General features: G+C 42.9%; 1 protein-coding gene across 1 annotated transcript; it reads right to left on the reverse strand.

The window, feature by feature from the left end:
- Positions 1-3,467: 3,467 nt before the first annotated feature.
- LOC111868129 lies at positions 3,468-15,178 on the reverse strand. The gene is made up of 3 exons (XM_023858536.2): positions 14,864-15,178; positions 7,762-7,889; positions 3,468-7,446 (listed from the first exon to the last, which is right to left on the reverse strand). The coding sequence occupies exons 1-3, from the start codon at positions 14,957-14,959 to the stop codon at positions 7,320-7,322; spliced, it is 351 nt and encodes a 116-aa protein (XP_023714304.1). The 5' UTR covers positions 14,960-15,178; the 3' UTR covers positions 3,468-7,319.
- Positions 15,179-19,818: the final 4,640 nt, after the last annotated feature.

A 19,818-nucleotide genomic window follows, 5' to 3' on the forward strand; every position in this document is an offset into this window, starting at 1 on the left:
AACGTGGTATGTATATCATGGCATCTCACAGCCCATCTCACCGGCATCCTTCATAAATCCCTCCTATCATTGCCAGGCAATAGCTCCGTAAATTGTATCCCTCCTGTCATTGCTAGGCAACGGCTCGATAAACACGTTACCACTGCAACGAATACAAGCAACAGTAGAACTGTTGGACGCGTGTTTGTGGGTAGTTCTATATATCCCATTTTTTTATTGCTAGTGGGGTGGGACTAAGTCCCTTGTATTGCGGCCACTTCTGGCCTATTGTACCAGCCCCAGATGATAGGTGAGGGTGATTGTAGAGCAAGTGGTGGAATGAAAATTGGCAGGGGAAACCGAAGTACTCGGATAAAACCTGCGCCAGCGCCACTTTGTCCACCACAAATCCCACTTGACCAGACCCGGGATCGAACCCGGGCTTCCGCGGTGGGAAGCCAGCGACTAACCGCTTGAGCTATGGCGCAGCCTATATATCCCCTTACCTTTGCTAGATAAAACTCAGTAAAGATGTTCCCGCGGTAACGAAAACTTGGAGATGTCGTTTTCTGTTTGGTCTGTGTCGTATGAAAGGAAAGTAGGCGATCAGTTCTTCCCAGGACTTCTTGTTTATCATATACGTGGTATACATAAACATTGTCATTGTGAAAGCTGATCACGAGATTAAGCAAATATGGTTTCTGGTCTGGTGTGTGTACATATGTACTTATGCATATACTTATATTTGCTTATGTATGGATGTCTCTCGCTAACGCCTGAATAGTGAGGCGGATTTTATTCATACTGTATTCAAGAGTTCATCCTTCCTATGGCTGTGCCCGGCGAATATGAATGTTCCAGCACCAAAAATTGGAGCCCTTCAAATGGAGCTCAAAACACAACTCTGACGATCATGATTAAATTTCCGTATTTTTTGCAGACAATCTCCTTAAATAAACCTGCAGGAAGGTAAGTAAGTGACATGCCAGTCTTCTCGAAACCGCCTTCACCGGACAGAAGAGTTTTATTGTTATTCGGTATTCAACAATCAGCAATGGTCTACAGACCAACATTCCATGTAGTTTACATGGTAATGAATGTGAGAAAGTATATGGTATGTCTTCGCACCGGTCTTTATTTTAAAACTTCAATGGCCTTTAATCTCTGCAAAGTAATTTAAATTTGCGTCCTCTCTAATTTTCGTGGTCAAACGAACCAGCTGCTCGTAACAAGACTTAAAAATGTGCAATGCATAAAGAAAATTTTCTGGCATGTACATATTATATGGAGACTTGTTTAGGTCTTAATAGTGTAGATAGTGATTGTGTAATTGCTTTGTAGTGGCCTGATAATTGTATTATTGTGTATATTGACTTTACTCTTGACGTAAGGGAGTTCAAAGGTGAATATCTTTGATATGGTGTGATACCGCCGGATGCGATAAGGCAATATGCCTTTCACACCATGAGTGTGTCACTATAGTCCCTGTTGAGTAAATAGTTTCCTTTGACAGTGTGCTGTTTTCTGTTGCAAAGATGTAACAAAACAAATACACAGAACTTCAAAACAAAACACCGCATAGCAGTGACGCGAAAACTGAACTCACCTTTCTCATTACCGGTTGCCTTTTCTTCGCTGAAACTAGTTCCAGCCGAGTCGCCATACTATGAACACTGCGTTCTTCGGTTGGTTAAACGACTTTTCAGTCGACACTGATTCGTCGCACTCTGGTGTCAAATTAAGGAACTATGCGGGATGAGCGACGCAACTACTGAGACAATTAAGCACAAATTTAGACCAGATATTGTCACGCCATAGCTAGGGCGTTTAGTAGGCGGTTTCCCACTGTGGCGGTCCGGGTTCGTGCCCAGGTCAAGTAATGTGGGATTTGTGGTGGACAAAGTGGCTCTGGGGCAGGTTTTCGCCGAGTACTTCGGTTTCCCCTGCCAATTCTTATTCCGCCGATTGCTCCAAACTCATCAGCTATCATCCGCGGAGTCTTCAAAATCAGGGTTCTTTATGTATCCACACATATAAGGTGATTTGCATGACAACATATTTTCACAATTTTAAACTGGTGTGTGTGTCTGTGTGTGTTAACATTTCACTCTCATTCCATTCAAAAGTCTTTAAAAATATTTCATTTAATTAATAATCTAAAAGTTCGTGACGATGGTATATTAATAGTTACGTTTTTGGAAATTCCGGACACTGGACTCTGCTTCCATCCTTAGGCAAAAAACAGACTCAGTTCGTTCCAATCGACACAGCTAGATCCTACCCCCGGACACCATAAGTAACAAGGCGGAACAGGTAAACTCAAAGAATTACGTAAAACCTTCTGCAGTTGTTCACGGAAGAGAAAAACTCTCCATGTGGCGTTTTGAAACTCCCACAGACTATGATTAAAATGGGAGCATGATGACGCCTAAGGTCCAAAATTCAATAATTCTCTTTCCTCTGACCGCCTCTGTGGTCTTGTGGTCAGATTTCCTGGCTACAGATCAAGAAGCCAGGGTTCGATTCCTGGCACTACCCGATTTTCTGAGAAGTAGAGGGTCTGGAACGGCGTCCACTCAGCCTTGTGAGGATAAATGGGGAGCTATTTCAAAGAAAGAGCGGCTCCGGCCTACAAACCAGAGATTAACGGCCCTGGGGATCCATTGCGCGACATCCTCTATCCGCTAAGTGGGCATTAACTTCGCCGACAGGCCGCACCATAACTCAAGCGGTTAGTCGCTGGCTTCCCACCGCGGCGGCCAGGGTTCGATCCCGGGTCTGGTCAAGTGGGATTGGCTTCCCACCGCTGCGGCTCGGGTTCAAATCCGGGTCTGGTCAAGTGGGATTTGTGGTGAACAAAGTGGCGTTGAGGCGGGATTTCTCAGAGTACTTCAGTTTCCCCTGCCAATTTTCATTCCACCAAATTCTTCATCATCATCATAACCACCCGCGGCAGGTACAATAGGCCAATCAGTGGCCGTCGTGCCAAGTGGACCCCACCCCCACTATGCGAATTAAAGAAAAAAAAACTTCGCCCACAAGCGGTGGTCGCTCGGTCGGTATAGCTCACTTGCGAACTAACACCACGGACTTTTTTTATTCTGGTAGTTTACAAAAGAAGATCCACGCAGTTAAGTGGTCCGTGGTCCAAGAACGTTTGCGAATCCCTGTTTCAGAGGCCTGCAGACATTAACTTAGATAGTTGGTTTGCCTTGTGGCATGATAAGGGTTCATAGCCATTAGCGGTGCTAGGAATGAGGGTCGGATTTAATGGCGAACTACCGGGGCAGTTGTCCCGAGGCCTCCACACAAACAGAAATCCACAAAAAATGACAAATTTACTCCTCTAAAACACTTAGAGTATGTTTAGTTATTAAACTTAGAAAAAAATATGGACACTAATAGAGGCCTCCACATTTTAATTAATTCAGAGCCCCATATCATTAAATCCGGTCCCCTAAGAATTCTAGTAAAATGAAAGCCAGTCAAATGACATACGGTAAGTTTTATTTCATGATGACTGAAAGGTATGTAAAACAGAATTTTATGAAAATGTAACAAAGTAAACAAAAATACTGCATATGAATACGGTATAGTACAAAGAAATTATTTATAATAATAAATACTTAGTTCAACATTTTAAAAAAGTTACATGCACGGATAATCAACGGACCTAGTTCTTTTTCAGTGGTATAGCTTCTACAACAAGGCGCTCGAAATAAGAGCGCACATTGATGAAATTTAAATTATGTCTCCTTTCGACTACTAATTTTGTTCATTCTGGTGGAAAATAAAGTCTTAAATGTGTAATTTATTTACTAAAATTTTATATGCACTGAAAAAAATCTTTATTGGTTCAGGCTAGTCTTTGCCGATAGATGTCTAGGTTTTTCTCTCGTCTCATGAGAAATATTAACCGCATAAATTAATATTCAGAACTTAACTCACTGGGAAATCCAAAGCGTTGTATTTCTACAACGGACAAAATCTTCACCAAGCTCTATTAACGGCCGATTACGTGAATCAGATTTCCCAGCAAGTACCTTTGTTAAGCACAACAGACCACTGTAGGTCGCGGTGCGGGGGCTGGCAGGGCCTACCCCTCATACATTCATTCATTCATTCATTCAAGTACCTATGTTTCCACCGCATTACCATTCCTCTTCCATTTCCATGCAAGAATAAATGTTGCCACCAAACAGTGACCGAAATACACTGCTGCCATAAATTATGACGAGAGAAAAACCTGCATTTCCTTTAATTCTTATTGTATTGTGAAATGAAATTCTTCCTATATAGACGCAAGTTGCATTTCAAAATTTGTAACACCCTGTATCGTATTCTTTTCAAAGAACACCGCACAGATACAAAATACACCGAGAAAAATATTGCTTCTTGCAATTTAGGAATCTGTAACAAACTGCCTTATGAGATGCATCGTTATTGTGTGATGCTTAAATATGGGGCTAAATTTATGTACCAATTTTTCCTATTTTCTGTATTATTCGGTGCTGACAGTAAATTCAAGTCACGTATAATTCTTGCATAATTTAGAATCTAAAAATTATAATTTATATTTGAAAAATGTTCGTTACAAAACTGTTTTCTGCACACCTTGTTGCTGATGGAGCAGATGTACTGACCTCATGTCACACAGGCTTAGTGACTCAACATACACGCTACTTGCTAGCTACTTAGTGAAGAGACTTGAAATCTAGCTCTGAATAAGATACCTAAATTTTTTTAAAATTGTAAACCATATTTAAATCGACATTAACACAAGACACCATGGACAGTGATAGAACTGTATGTCGTAAACTTAACGATCGTTATGTATATGGTTTGGATCCGACGTTTAAGTACAACTAAAATACTGATATCCAAGATATGCATACTATATGAAACTTAATTACATTGCTTACTAATTGTGCAATGATCTGTTTCCACTGCTACCTCCATACACAAAAAAATATATAGCAAAATTTCGACTAACAAGTGGGGATGTTATCATTTTTACGATTGTAGACAGAGGTATTTTTAACTCACATAAAATTAGAAAGTGCAAGTTCTGAAAATTGTGATGCATGCTAACGAATTATGGGTTTTATAGGTTTAAATTATTTATATGAATTTAAAAAAAAATCCTATATGAAACACTGTTATGAAGGTCGTCAAGGTTAATTACGCAATTTACGAGTATGAGTATATTCTCATGCTCGTGCAGTAACACAGACAACAGGCCCAACAGTTTCCAGAATTAACTATGAAGCAATAGCAAATATTGTACATATCTGAAAGTTACCACAGATGAGTTTATAAATAAGTTATAACATATATGAACAGACGAAACGTTTTCTAATCTTCACAAATTCATAAAATTCAGCTTGCAGTAATTAACTGGAACTACTGGATTTTGTTTTCGAAGTATGAAACCATTCACATTCCTTAGTCTTGAATTGCCAAGGCATATCCACATTTGATATCAGTAGTGAACAAAAGTGCCAAATGAAAACAGATTTGATGCATATCATCCGTTTCAGGATGTTTATCCTAGTGACAACATTATGCAATGTTCATTATTAAATAAAATACAGTATGTACACACAACAATAATTAAGGTTAAGTAATTAAAAACTACGAACTGGCACGAAGAACATAAATATTATGTTATTCTCATCGTATTGCATCGCAATTCTGTGGAATATTCTTGTTTTAAAATAAGTATGACCTCCAGTCTGGTAGTGACTTTTAGAATTTTTACTATAAGCAGTGAACTATTTACCTTAGTAACTGCAATAGGCTAGCAGATACGTATCATCATAAACATGAGCAATGGTGATCATAAAACCTGACACAGGAACGTCCACAGAAAACCAAATTCACGACACTTTTGGAATGTTAATGAATGCTGATATAATAGACTTTTCAGGTGTGTGTTGTCTGGCGACCTAAATCTGGGAATTCGAAAAACCCAGATTGGTTCCAAAAATATTGTTTTTCTTCTTGAATTTCTTGTTCTGTATTTGAATACAGCGCTACCTCTTGAGGGCTTCACGAAAATCGTCCAGCTGTTTGCAACAACGTCTGTCGCAGAAATTCCCACTTCTAGAGATCTCGACAGACAAAGACCCCATATCCATTAAAATATCCTCAATGACCCCACAGTAAACCGCTGAAAAGCTACCCTGAAGCAAATGCATGCTTTATATGATGGCCGGCTGCAATCCCGAGCCCCCATTCCTTCAGACAGTAGTGCCCTCTTACATGTGTCAAATGCGAAGTGTGGGATTCACAACGGAACGACCAGTGTTCGCGTACGATACCTATATGCAAATTTTTGCGGAAGAAACGGATGATGATTATTTGTTATTGAGCTAAAATTTTCGCGGTCGATCGGCCACGTCAATGTTGAACTAAAAACCGACGATTCAGAGATCTGGCTCGACCATCAGGTCCATCCTGATGATGGAGACCGGGATCTCATCGCGCGAGAAAGTTTCGACGCGTTTATTCCCCGAGATCAAGAACACATGTGTCCATTACATCTACTCCTCCATACGTCTTCATGTCTTCATGGAGCAGTGCCTAATTAGTTAAGAACAGGGCCAAATTTGTCATTATTATTCCGGCTTAAATTTATGTATGTTACAGTTCTACGATCGTAAAATCATATAAGGCCATTTAACAAAACAAAAAATCTAAGTGTAAAGTGTTGACCGAAAAGCAGCATGCTAGTAATGAACATTCCTCTCCAAAACCCCACGGACACCTTGCATAGGAGTCCAGGGTTTCAAAACCGTCGGCATAAACTGCCCCAACAGTCCTGAAATTGAAACCATACAAGAAAACAGCAATCGGCTGGCACATAAACCCGAAGCTCAATGCTGCGCAGTAGATCTGATTTATGTGAGATACATTGAACAATTGTAACATAAAGGCTCTTGGTTTGTCGAAGTTGGTACCGGTCCAACGTGGCCCGGTTTGAAGCGAGGCACATCTGTCTTTCTAGCTGGAGCGGGCGAACGATTTTCGTGAAGCTGTCAGATGATGGCACTGTAGAATGAGGTACAATTCGCTTCTGGATTTAGGAATTATTTTGTACAAATTCTTGAATTGTGCAACACGATAGTTGTGTTCTATATTTAGAGAACTAGGAAAAAAACACATGTAGCTAATGGTGACAGCGATGCAGTTATGAGGATTGCTGCAAGATGGCGCTGGGCGCCACCAGAAGTAGGCAACCATGATAAGAATTTGTTCCTGTCACCTGGACGACACCATTACGTAAAGTATATTCTTCATTTCTTATCCGCTGCAACAAAGGGTTGAGGGTGAAGGCTTCAGGAAACGTGTGGCTCATCGACCTCTCCCTGATCTGATGTGTCGATGTGGCATCGGTACACGTACGCACTAACAGACAGGTCGTCATGAGACCGCAGGCAGGCTTTCCCTTCTGGGCACTCACACCTATGAACACAGACAGATCAAACTCACAATTTCGATTTTCGAAGATCATGCCAAATTCCACGGCTTCTTTCCACACCTACTCTGAAACACCATAAAATAACTCCGTGGCCTGTAGTCCGCAAGCGAACTATACCGACAGAGCGACCGCCGCTCGTCCCCGAAGTTAGTGCCAACTTTAGCGGATAGAGGGTGTCGCGTGGTCAGCGCAACGGATCCCCACAGCCGTTGATCTCGGTTTTCTAGATCGGAGCCGCTTCTTTTCCTTTCAAGTAGCTCCACTGCGCTATATATAGGCGACCTATGTCACACACTTACGTGTTCTTCATGAAGTAGTCAACACGGCGTGTGAACGGCACATAGACTGCCCAGCCACAGGGCGTACTGCTGCGACAGAACTTCACACGTGACAGGTTAACAGATGGGCTCGCATCTCCTACTGATCTCTGTAACAACAAGAATATTGGGAGCAATTAGTTTCACATCTCTCAGTATAGTTCGTGTTTGCGCTCTGAAATCACACGATTTGTGATCATTTGGGGCCATTATTATAGCGACGGGTTACGGGCTGGACCACCGGGGTTCTTTTCCCGGTAGGGGAGAAATGATTTTATTCTCCGCAACATTCAGACCGGTTCTGCGGCACACCCAGCCTCCTACCCAATGGGTACGGGGGCGATTTCTCCGGGGATAAAGCGGCCGAGGCATGAGGCAAACCACTCACCTCCTTTCAGTGCCGAGGTCAAGAATGGTGCAGCTAAACCTCCACTCCTGCATGTCTTCATGGCGTGATATTTTCATTTATTAAGCCCAGGGACAACTTTAATTTATGGTGCCCAGTGGCTTAGATCATATAGCCTCGGATGGTGGGTTGACCGTCTAATAATGAATGAGTTCTTGGCCTACTAGAGTTAAATCGCTTAGTGGCCTATTGTAGCCTGCCCCGGGTTATTATGATGGAAAATTTGGTGGAATGAAGATTGGCAGAGGAAACCGAAGTACTCGGAGAAAACCTGCCCCAGCGCCACTTTGTCCACCACAGACCAGGGATCGAACCCGGGCCGCCGCCGTGAGAAGCCAAAGACTAACCGCTTGAGCTATGGCGCGGCCGTACTAGAGTTACTATCCCGGAATTTATCTAGGACTGAGAAAAAACACTATAATCTTTAATCAGGATGGTTTACACAATGAGGCTTTTGTCAATTCTAGAGATTATAATGTTGAATGATCCTGTGGGTGAACTGAGAAGATTTAGAACGCATCGGTCATGTTCTTTGGACTCAAGTTCTAATCACGTAGTCGCAACATTCCGCTCAAGTTCTGGATACACCCTGAAAGTCACAGTGACGTGTCCCAGCTGCCTCGAGTAGAACCTGGACCTATCTCATATTCTGAACCCACCCCCGGGACGTCTCAAATGATATGGATTGATCCATTAAGCAAGAATTTCTGAGAGAGAACTAATAGCCTAAATCCATTTGCTACAACACGGACCGCATAGAAACCAACGTTTTTACCAAGCCGTTGCCTAGCAACGGCAGAGGATACACATACACAGACTGATGGAATTTCTCGAATACGCAGCTGAGAGTGGATCCTATGCCATTCAAACGTTAATAGAGGGCGGTGAAATTCACAAACTCGCACAGACAGGATGATCTCGTAAGCCTACTTTTACTTTTTTAAAGTAGGAAAAGTAGGCTAATACAAAATTTATCGAATTTATAATCTGATTTGTTGAAATTTAACTACTTCTAAATCACCGTGTCGAAATGGAACATGGGTATGTTTCCAGGTAGGACAGAATTAATCACGTTCTGAAGAAATAGTTTCGGACCCAATTACCTCTCCAAATACGGTGCAGGTAATCCATCTGCTTACCGAACTCAACGCATATTCAGCGTATCATATTTTCCCGCTGGTTTTTGTATTCTCTGAAGTCAGTCAAACATTATTTTGAGTCATTTTATGCCAGAAATCTGTTATTATGAGAAGGGAATGGAATGAATGTATGAGGGGTAGGCCTTCTCGGCCCTTGCTCCGCGACCTACAGTGGTCTATTGTGCTTTCCAAGGGAATGGAAAGACACGATTTAAACGCATTACATGGCAAATGCGTGCACCTAACCTCCTGCCACGCTATGCAATCATTTCAACTTAACTACTAGTTGGGTTGCCTGAAGTGCAGGATGGAGAGTTTTCTGTTACTCTGTATCAGACGTACGACACTATTAAAAACGTGTAAATTTTCCTTTCACAGTTGCGGTCGTGAGCAAATATCTTCATACACAACGTAAGTCGATGCTAAAAATGATTTTATCGTGTTCAAGACATGTCAGTCATTTAAGTTTGGATATGCTTTGACAATGCATGTGTATTTGGGGCATACAACTGAACGCATGCTAGAGGTGACAATGCGCACAAAGCTTTAGCTCGCACATCTGAAGGGTATTATCATGGGCCTTATATAGGAGTGAAGATCTGGATTCAAATCTTGTTGGGACAGACGCTAGTGGCACGCAATTGAAGGCTATAATGAATGTAATTCTAATATATGGCTTCGAAATGTGTAGCTATTTGTTTCTAAAGTAATTAGCGTACACTTATACGCTCAGAGAGCCGAGATTGCGCACTCAGTATAACGACTAGCTGCTGGCTGGACAACCGAGGGGTCAGAGTTCGAATCCTGGTCAAGAATTTTCACTTCTCCATGTCGTCCAGACCGGCTCTGGGGTCCATTCAGTCCCCTATCCAAAGGGTACTGGGGGCTCCTTCCCTGGGGGTTAAGCGGCCGGGGCGTGAAGCTGACTACCCACCTCCTACTAGTGCCTAGGTCAAGTAAACGTGTGTCTATACATCTACTACCCCTTACGCCTTCATGGTGTAGTGGTTTAATTAGTTAGCAATGGGACAACTTTACCTTTTTTACCTTTACGCCTATACAAAAACAAACTCCGTGGTTTCAGTCAGCAAGCGAACTATACCGACCGAGCGACCGCCGCTTATTGGTGAAATTAGTGCTAACTTTAGCGGATAGTGTCGCGTGGTCAGCGCAAAGAATCCCCATGGCCGTTAATTTTGGTTTTCTAGACCGGAGCCGCTATTTCCTTGAAATAGCTCCTCATTTATCCTCACGAGGCAGAATGGTCCCCGTTCCATACCCACTACTCATACCCACTACTTCACAGAAAATCTTGTAGCGCCGGGAATCGAACCCGGACATCTGGATCTGTAGCCAGGAACTCTGACCAGGTCACCTTTACGCCTATATGCCCAAGTAGTAACACAAAACTCGCGAAACTAAATGAGAAATAAAGACTCGAAATTAGCAGCTACAGCTGACGCACAGCCAGTTATTTCAAGCACATTTCATTAGGGCACCTGTTTAATTAAGATGGAAATAATTAGTGGGTGTATAGACCCACTTGTTCCTGACCTCAGCACTAGTTGGAGGTGAGTGGTCAGCTTCACGCCACTTTACCCCCGGTAGCCATTGGATAGGAGGCTGGGTGGGCCCGAGAGCCGGTCTGAACGCTACGGAGAACCGAAAATTCTTCACGATACCGGGACTCGAAGTCCGATCCCTCGGTTAATTATTATTAATCCGTAGAAGAACGAAAATAAGTTACCACTATTCGAAACAAAATAAAATGAGACTTAGAGGGGTAATGATCAAACACAGATAGTACGCAGCACCAGAATGTCACGTGACAATCCAACCCTAATTGTATTACAGTTAACGTAAGGATCATTTCGTAGTACGTGCTAGTAGTAATGACGACCTTGTGTCCGACTACAGCGTGCCGATCATAAATGTGAACTCTGGGGTCAAAATACTTATCTTTATAACATGACGGATATCAAACGCTTCTCTCCTCCTCCCATTCATGGATAACCTATTGACTCTGGGCCACACACCACTCAACAAAAAATCTCCTTGTCTCCATTTAACATTGGACTGTGAAAGAGACAAAAAAAATCGTACTACGCAGTAATTGAAAACGACAACTGCCTCGTGTACAACGTTTTAAGCCGTTTCCTAGAACAGTCAGCAAAGCTGATTTGTTTTCTATATTTATCATTTGGAATCCATCCATCGGCACTTTACAGTTTTCGCGCGCGATAGCGTCGGCACGTGCATGTTTGTATACAGAAGACTCTGCAAACAAACACATCTGCACAACAGCGGCCACACACTGTACACAACAACGGAAATGATAACGCAGTCCGTCTACAGCGCTAATAATTTACACAGTGACGTTATCATAGGAATGTGAACACGGCAGCCGAACGCAACCACACCAAACAAGGTGGATCAAGCGCTAACGTTTCTGAACTTGTATTCTGGAGGTGCCGGTTCGAAACTCGGACAGGACACGGCTATCCAGCCATGTTTTTCGTAGTTTTTCTCAGTAAATACAAATACCCGGACGGTAAGTAAAGATATCCCTGTAACAGGCCGTGGAAGCCCATAGGGTTGTGAGATGTTGAGGCTCCCACATTATCTAGACAATCGGCTCATAGACGGCGGTAACGTTGTCAGCCTTACGCGCCGGCCGCCTTTTACCCCCCGGAAGATTCCCGGTACTCATTTCTATTAGTGGCTGAGTCAACCCCAGGGCCATGGTGCGGCTGGAAGGATTAGGTAAATTGAAAAAAAAAAATTCAATGACCTCATCGGGATTCGATCCCGCGACCTTCCGGTTTGTAGCACAGTGCCTCAACCCAAACGGTACCTCACATTAATCCAAGACCGCTTCCTTCCGCATCATTTCCAATTCATCATTCATGTAACTCAGACGCGGTAACCCGCGAACAAGCTTGCTCGGTATGGTGAATGGTCATTTGATAATGGAATTTCGGTAATGAGCGTGGCGGCGAATAGGTTATGATTATGGTAATTCTCTAACGGTGAACGGAGATGATTGAGGGGGTGAATAAGTGATGATGCTAATGGTAATTGTGTCGGTGGTGGTGGTGATGTGACGTACAACGGAAGAGTGAAAAAACATTTAGGCATTGCTCCAGCGGAATTCCAGACGGCTGTTTCAAGTTAGCGTTTGCATAGTCCGCTCTCCGAATTCACTGTTAGCAAATGAATAAAGAGAACCGTTACGTAGCTGAGGATCGGGGGCAGCTCCTGGATAACAGAAGGTATGGATGCTCCGAAAGTTTGACTAAATTTATATCAGACTTCCGCAAGAAAAACTGTAGCACAATGGGAATTTCCATAAATCATGTTTATAATTTTGGCGAAAGAGAAATATGTAAAGCTAATAATATGACTGCTAATGCGCATAAAATAAAGAGAAATATGACTTATGTTTCTCAACAAATTCGTGATTTTATTTACCATGTATAAATGGAAAGCAGAAACCAGAATTTTGTTCGGACAGGTCTCACAGGATCTCAGTACTATAGCGATGGTAATTTGATTATAAATTGGGTCTCTTACTCGAGTACAATTTGCTCACAGTAATTACTGTTAAGTAATGAGAAATGTTACATTGGGTAAAACACCCTGACGAGCTTTCAGTACCTGTAATTACTCCATAACAGCCTAAAATATTAATGTACTCTGTGAAATGAACTACATCATAAGACTCGTGACAAAATTCCATTGATCATGCAATTCGTAGAGTAAGAAAAACGCTGCATCGTCAAGCGATATAAGTTAATAGCAAATATGAGAAACGTAAAGAAAAATGAAAAACTGCATTCTCATCCACTTCACGTTGAAACGAGAAAACTTTTTCTATTCAAACAATGACTCTCAGCATGACTCGAACAAGAACTGTGTGTTCATGAAACATCGAACTCAACGTACCTTGCCAGGTGTTCTCCTAAAACCCCCCAGGTTCTGCACAATTCACCATCCTCTGTCAGGTATCCTGACCAGGGAAAGTATTTGGAGCTTTGTCCCAAGTTCCCTGTTACGGTCTCAATTCTATATTCCTACCTGCTGTCCCACACTGAAGCCATTCATATAGACCCCCACCAACAGGGTGCTGAGCGGCCATAGTTCGGTCCGTATGGACTACGGGCTGGAAGACCAGGGTTCGATACCCTGCAGCGAAAGAGATTTTTCTCCACAGCGTTAGCACCGGTTCTGGGGTCCACCCAGCCTCCTATTCTTTCCCCGGAAGTAAAGTGGACGGGGCGTGAAGCTCACCACTCAACATCTAGTTCCGAGGTCAAAAATGGTGGCGGTACAGCTCCACTCCCCATACATCTTCATGGGGTGATGTTAAAGTAATTATTCACAGGGACAACTTTACCTTCAACTACCATTATGCTGAATAATGTCCGAGGTATACTTCATATAATGCAGGTACAGTAACACTCAAAAAGGTCCCGGATTCCAAATTAACCTTCGCCGTTAATAATACAAAATTATGACATGGTGATCCAGAGATCATGAGTTCGATTACAGATGTCGCCACTAATATTAAATCCAAGCAGTAAGGATTCCAAAGGTCTTGGATCCGATACAAATAGGCGCCTCTATTTGTGGGTCTCGAGCAATCAGGTGGATGTCAACCTAAGTTTCGGCAAACCTCCAAGCTTGCTGCGTCCTTCACGTTTCGTTGCTTGCTTGACTTATTCCCCTAACCTGATGATGGAGGTGATGTTCCTCCGAAACGTGTCGACTTTCACCGAACTACATGACGTTATATCCCAGAAGACAAAACTCTTACAATACGTGAATATACTAACTACGCAGATCATAAAAAAGAAATGACACCGTTCTTACTCCAAACGCCCCCATGTGGTCTACAGTAAAGTTTCTTCCCACAGCAAAGGCGAATTTAACCTGTGTAATACCTGTAATGTACACATTCCTCCAGTAATTCCACGCTGTTATTCAACATGTGATGTATATCAAGTCGGGCGTATTACATGTATGAATACAGAAAATCTTGTTGCGTGAATGTAACTTAGTCTTCCTTAAAGGAAACTGTTAATACAATTTTATACCAAAGTGGTTACTCTGCAAACAGAGTTAGCTGGAGGAATTTGCAACACATTTCAGTATTAAAAACTTCGTTAAGGTGCTTGAAAACAAGATACTTTTTTTTTATTATTTAACATCAGTTCTTGAAAATAGAGCCACCTCTCTACACTGTAGATAACCCGTCCTACTGAAATTGTTAGTGTAAAGCGTAACCTCTGCAGACAATTTGAAATGTATGGAATGGAACTATTCCGACTGAGTCCCCCCCCCCTAAAATTCATTACCAACAATTAAATTTGACGTTTCCTCGGCAAGAGATAATTGACAGTGGTCTTCTGGTAATTCCATCATGTAGTTATCGATGTCTAAAACGAACCTGTTGCATCCATTTTCTACCCTGAGGATGGAAGCAGGTTCCCCTAGAGATACTCTACAAGGCTATGTGGTGCTATAACTATGTACTTACGCTACTACGAACAGCTGCACTCTCGGTAGATGCGAGAAGGCAGGCGACAAACACGCCGGCCAAGATGACTGCACATGCTCGTAGTCGGCTTTCCATTGTGGGTGTTAGAAGCAGTCACTAGACTTAACCAAGGATGTAGAGTTCAGTAAATATCACCTCGTCTCAAAATTCCGACCAAACCCAAAGTAAATGATCAGTCCCTTGCAGAAGAATACTCAGAACAAACTGATATTAGAGCAACCCTGAAACAGGAGCGTTCTTCTGGCCTACGAAATCTCCTCTTCGGCTTCAGTCGAGTCAGTATGTGAGTTCCCGCTAAGGGACGGCATATATAAGCCGAAGGAAGTCCAAGTGGTGTGGGGCGTGTGGGGTACGTATTGGGTTGGGGTGGGGGACTTGCGGTGTGGTGGTCAAACGTTGGGGAGGGGATTACTTGGGATCAAAGGAGAACAGGAGGAACGGGAGTCCTCGTGCGCCAGTACAGTTAGCATGAATGAGGCAGGAGAGTAGATAATGACAGAAGAACTGGTGTGTCACTAGCGTAATAGTAGCAGTGTTCCTACAGGTTATGTCTATAAAGTTACTCTTATTTGGGTATCGGTATAGCGACTGGCTACGGACTGGACGAACGAGGGGTCGGAGCTCGAGTCCCTGTAGGGGACTCGTCCATACCGGTTTTGGGGCCCACCCTGCCCCCTATTCAATTGACAGCGGGGAATCTTTCCCCGGGTTTAAGCGAACGGGGCGTCAAGCTGACCACTCACCTCCAACTACTGCCAAGGTAAAAAAAGTGGATCTATACATCCACTCCCCCATACGCCTTCATGGCGTAGTGCTTAATTAGTTAAGCACAGGGACAACTTTTCCTTTTGCCTACATAAACATTTTAACACTATTTTATTTCATAATATTGGTACGCAGTTATTACAAGGAACTCTCTTGCGTACCCACTTCTGTGATATGCAGGCCGTAGGAATTTGTGACGCATATATGAGCGCGTTCCGTTTCAACAGTTAATATAATCAGTTTGCAGTCAGCTGACCCAAGCCACTCGGCAAAGTGGCTGCGGGTTGGAATGCCGAGGAATCAATGTTCGATCCTTGGTAGAGGCAGGAAATTTTTCTTTTTCACAGCGTCCAGAATGATTCTGGGGCCAAAGAGAGTTTAACCTGTAACAGATATCCATAACTCTTTCCCCAAGAGTAAAGCGGCTGGGTCATGAAGCTGACATGTGTTATGAATATGTGGACTATAACTCCAGTACACAAAGCAATTTCATGACTTAGTGCTTAGTTAAGCAAAGCGATATATCAGTATCGTCATCAACAGGAATCTTAACTAACATCATAGAGAGGGCGCGCCATAGCTCAAGCGGTTAGTCGCTGGCTTCCCACCGCGGCCGCCCTTGGTTCGAGCCCGGGTCTGGTGATGTGGGATTTGTGGTGGACAAAGTGGCGCTGGGGCGGGTTTTCTCCGAGTACTTCGGTTTCCCCTGACAATCTTCATTCCACCAAATTCTCCATCATCATAATCGCCCGGGGCAGGTACAATAGGCCAATCAGTGGCCGCCGTGCCGAGTGGACCCATTTGGACTCCATCCCCCACTAAGCGAAACATCACAGAGAAGGCTGCTTCTCAGGAAGATAGTAGTTGCACAGCTGGTTGAGAAATTCCTTGCGTTTTATGGAGGCCGGACTTTAATTGCCGTGTTCTGCAATACCGAACGTTATTCATAAATAAGATGAATCTAGTTCACATTGTCATACGCCGTTTCTGTAATATTCATATTAATTAAGATACAGCTTAGCTACTGGCTACGGGCTAGACAGCTTGAGGGGTCGGAGTTTGAGTCCCGCTTGAGGCGAGATTTTTTTCTTGTCCATGTCATCCAGACCCGTTCTGGGCTCCATTCAGCGTCTTATCCAATGAGTTCCTAGGCCAAGAATACGTGGATATATAATCCCACTCCCCTATACGCCTTCATGGAGTCGTGATAAATTAGTTAAGCACAGGGACAACTTTACTTTTTACCTTGTACATTGAAGTAAACATTGTAATTTTGTAGTTAATGCTGAAAATTCACCAACATCGCCCTTGAAATTTTATTGGTATTTATTCATAATTTATTATTGGTTATTTAACGATGCTTTTAGTATAAAGATTATACGGCGTTGGGTAGTAAGGAGGATGGATAACGATGAAATGGAAGGAAACGGTCGTTATCTAGTCGAGATACTATCACGGCACATGTCTGGAGAGACTGAGGAAATTCTAGAAAACCCTTAGAATAAATGGTATTTCGGTTGATGCTCGAACCGAGCATCTCCCGATTACAAATGTAGAATGTTGCCGTTACGCCATAATGCTCGATTGCACAGTCGAGTTTGTCAGATAATGTTATCTTACGTACGTTTTCTGAGCAACAGTGTCTGTAACATAACAAGTTAGGAAACATACGCACAGCGTAATAATGTTGGCGCTTCCTCTTCCTTTTGTTTATGCCTCATTATTTGCAAAACAGTAAGAATTCCTGACAAAGCGCAATGGGCAGCAAGCATGCATGTAACGTTTCTCTGCAGTGTTGCTCCAGAATAGTTCTCGCTCCTGTAAATACGGGTTAGGATGCAGATGTGTTCAGAAGCACACGTTTATCTGATTCCAATCAAAAATTGGATTGTGTCGATAATTTTAGAAAAATTCTCCATCTAGCACCGAGGTCAAGTATGGTGGAGCCATACCTTCACTCCCCCATATATTTTCGTGGTGTAAGGTAAAGATAAAGTTGTTCCTGTGCTTAGCTAATTAAGCACTACACCATGAACACGTATGGAGGACTGGACGTATAGATCCAAGTTTTCTTGACCTCACGCCCCGGCTGCTTTACCCCTGGGAAAGAGTCCCCGGTATCCATTCGATAGGAGACTGGGTGGGCCCCAGAGCCAGTCTGGACACTGTGAAGAACAGAAAATACTTGACCCTACTGAGACTCGAATTCCGACCACTCGCTATACCGACTGCACTATCTGGTGTAGTGCTTAATTATGATGGTCGGAGCAGGTGGGGGACAAGAGGAGAGAGAGGCAGGGGGGACTATCAAATTTATTGGAAATAAATTCATCGGTTTGCGAATTGTTGCAGATGGACGGACAAACAGGCATAAGACGAAGCGATAGACGATTTTGGTAACTTTTAATTGAGAACGCGCCAAAAATTAATGTAAATATTTCCATACCCAGCAATAAACACGGAGGCTCCACCCTTGGAACCGTTTTGCCACCTTAGTTGCGTCAGTGTATATGTTCAGAATTATCATTAATTGCGCTAAGCAGAAACATATGTGCCTGTTTACAGATCGTACAATTCATTAAAAGTTGGTGTAAAACTCTTACTGTGTTTCCTGCAACGACGCGCTGTATTGAACCGTACTACTTGTACCTGTATTAAATGCAACGTAATCACATGTAGGAACCAGTCTACAATACAGGCAAACGTTTCCCAAAGTGGGAGCCGCGACTCCCCATGGACCCCTGAAATGTTTTCCTGGTGCCGCCCAAATGCGGACCGATGAAAAGGACGTCGAATCAATTTTAATCCTTAAATGTGAAATTAAATTATTAATTCACAATTTAATATACGAAATACTAAGTATTCATAGATATCACTAATGCTCACTAGTAATTATTTCTTTTAAAAACGCTAAATGTCATTTCAGTTAATGTTTATAGGCTTGGAAGCATGACACTTATTTATTCCCACCAAAGAAGCCTCAGACTAAAAGAATTTTGGAACCACTAGTATAGACTAAAGACTGAATTGAGTAAGTCAAGTGAGTTCTTTGGTAAACGAATAACAGTATATAAATATAATCTTTTCTTTTTTTCATTGGCGCTACAGCCCTCATTTGGGCCTTCACTACCTCCATGAAACTCTCCGTTTCACTTCGGTTTACTAAATCTTAGACATTCGGTAGGACTCCTTGGGCGGGTGATCAGCTGGTCGCAAGACTTCTACCTATACACAAACAGAGAAAAACGCATGCGCGCGCACGCACACACACACACACACACACACAAACACTAAACACCCATGCCCGGAGTGGGATTCGAACCCACGAACTCGGCTTCCGAATGAGCGAAGAGGTAGTGTTGAGCACTCCAACTTTACTGAAATACGAGTAAAAAAAGGTAAAGCTAACCCTGAAACAGGCCGTTCAGGCCCATAGGGTTGTGAGACGTCGAGGCTTCCACATTTTCTCTAGACAATCGGTTTACAGATGGCGGTGAGGTTGTCAGCCATACACGCAAGCCGCACTTTGCCCCCAGGAAGATTCCTGGTACTCATTTCTGTTTGAGGCTGAGTCGACCCGAGGGCTATAGTGCGGCTGGAAGGATTAGGTCAATTGAAAAAAAAAACAAACTACCTTATCGGTACTCGAACCCGCTATCTTCCGGCTTGTAGCATAGTGCCTGAAACCTACTGCGCTACCGCGTGTCCAGTATGAATATACAAGCTGTCAACAAAATCTGGTTACACTGTAGAAATCGACGTCTGCAACTACACCTGGTTTTGTTGTGCATTATCACGAGAGATGGAACCGCAGTTTGCAACCCTTATTTACAAAGATTTGTTTAGCTCTTGCAACATATTTTGGCGTCTTCTGAAATTGAAGACTTTGCAGTGGAAGGCAAAGAGAAATAGTAGGGGAAGAAGAATGGAAAACATCTCCCACCTCCGTTCAATTGCGTCTTCATAATTCACAGAATAGACGACAGTTTGTCTCGAATGCTTGTTGACAGAGCAAGCTGAAGGCTTGCCCGTCCTAGAGAATGCGATTTGGTGACATGAACTGATTGTTCGGATGTTCTTGCCAAACTGTTTTGCCGTAAGGGCCAGTGACGTACGCAGATGATAAGGCAGAGATGAATTGTTATGTTATTCTTGGGGGCTGTAGGAAG

The sequence above is a fragment of the Cryptotermes secundus genome, unplaced genomic scaffold (genome assembly GCF_002891405.2).
Source record: "Cryptotermes secundus unplaced genomic scaffold, Csec_1.0 scaffold1907, whole genome shotgun sequence".
NCBI lineage: Eukaryota > Metazoa > Arthropoda > Insecta > Blattodea > Kalotermitidae > Cryptotermes > Cryptotermes secundus.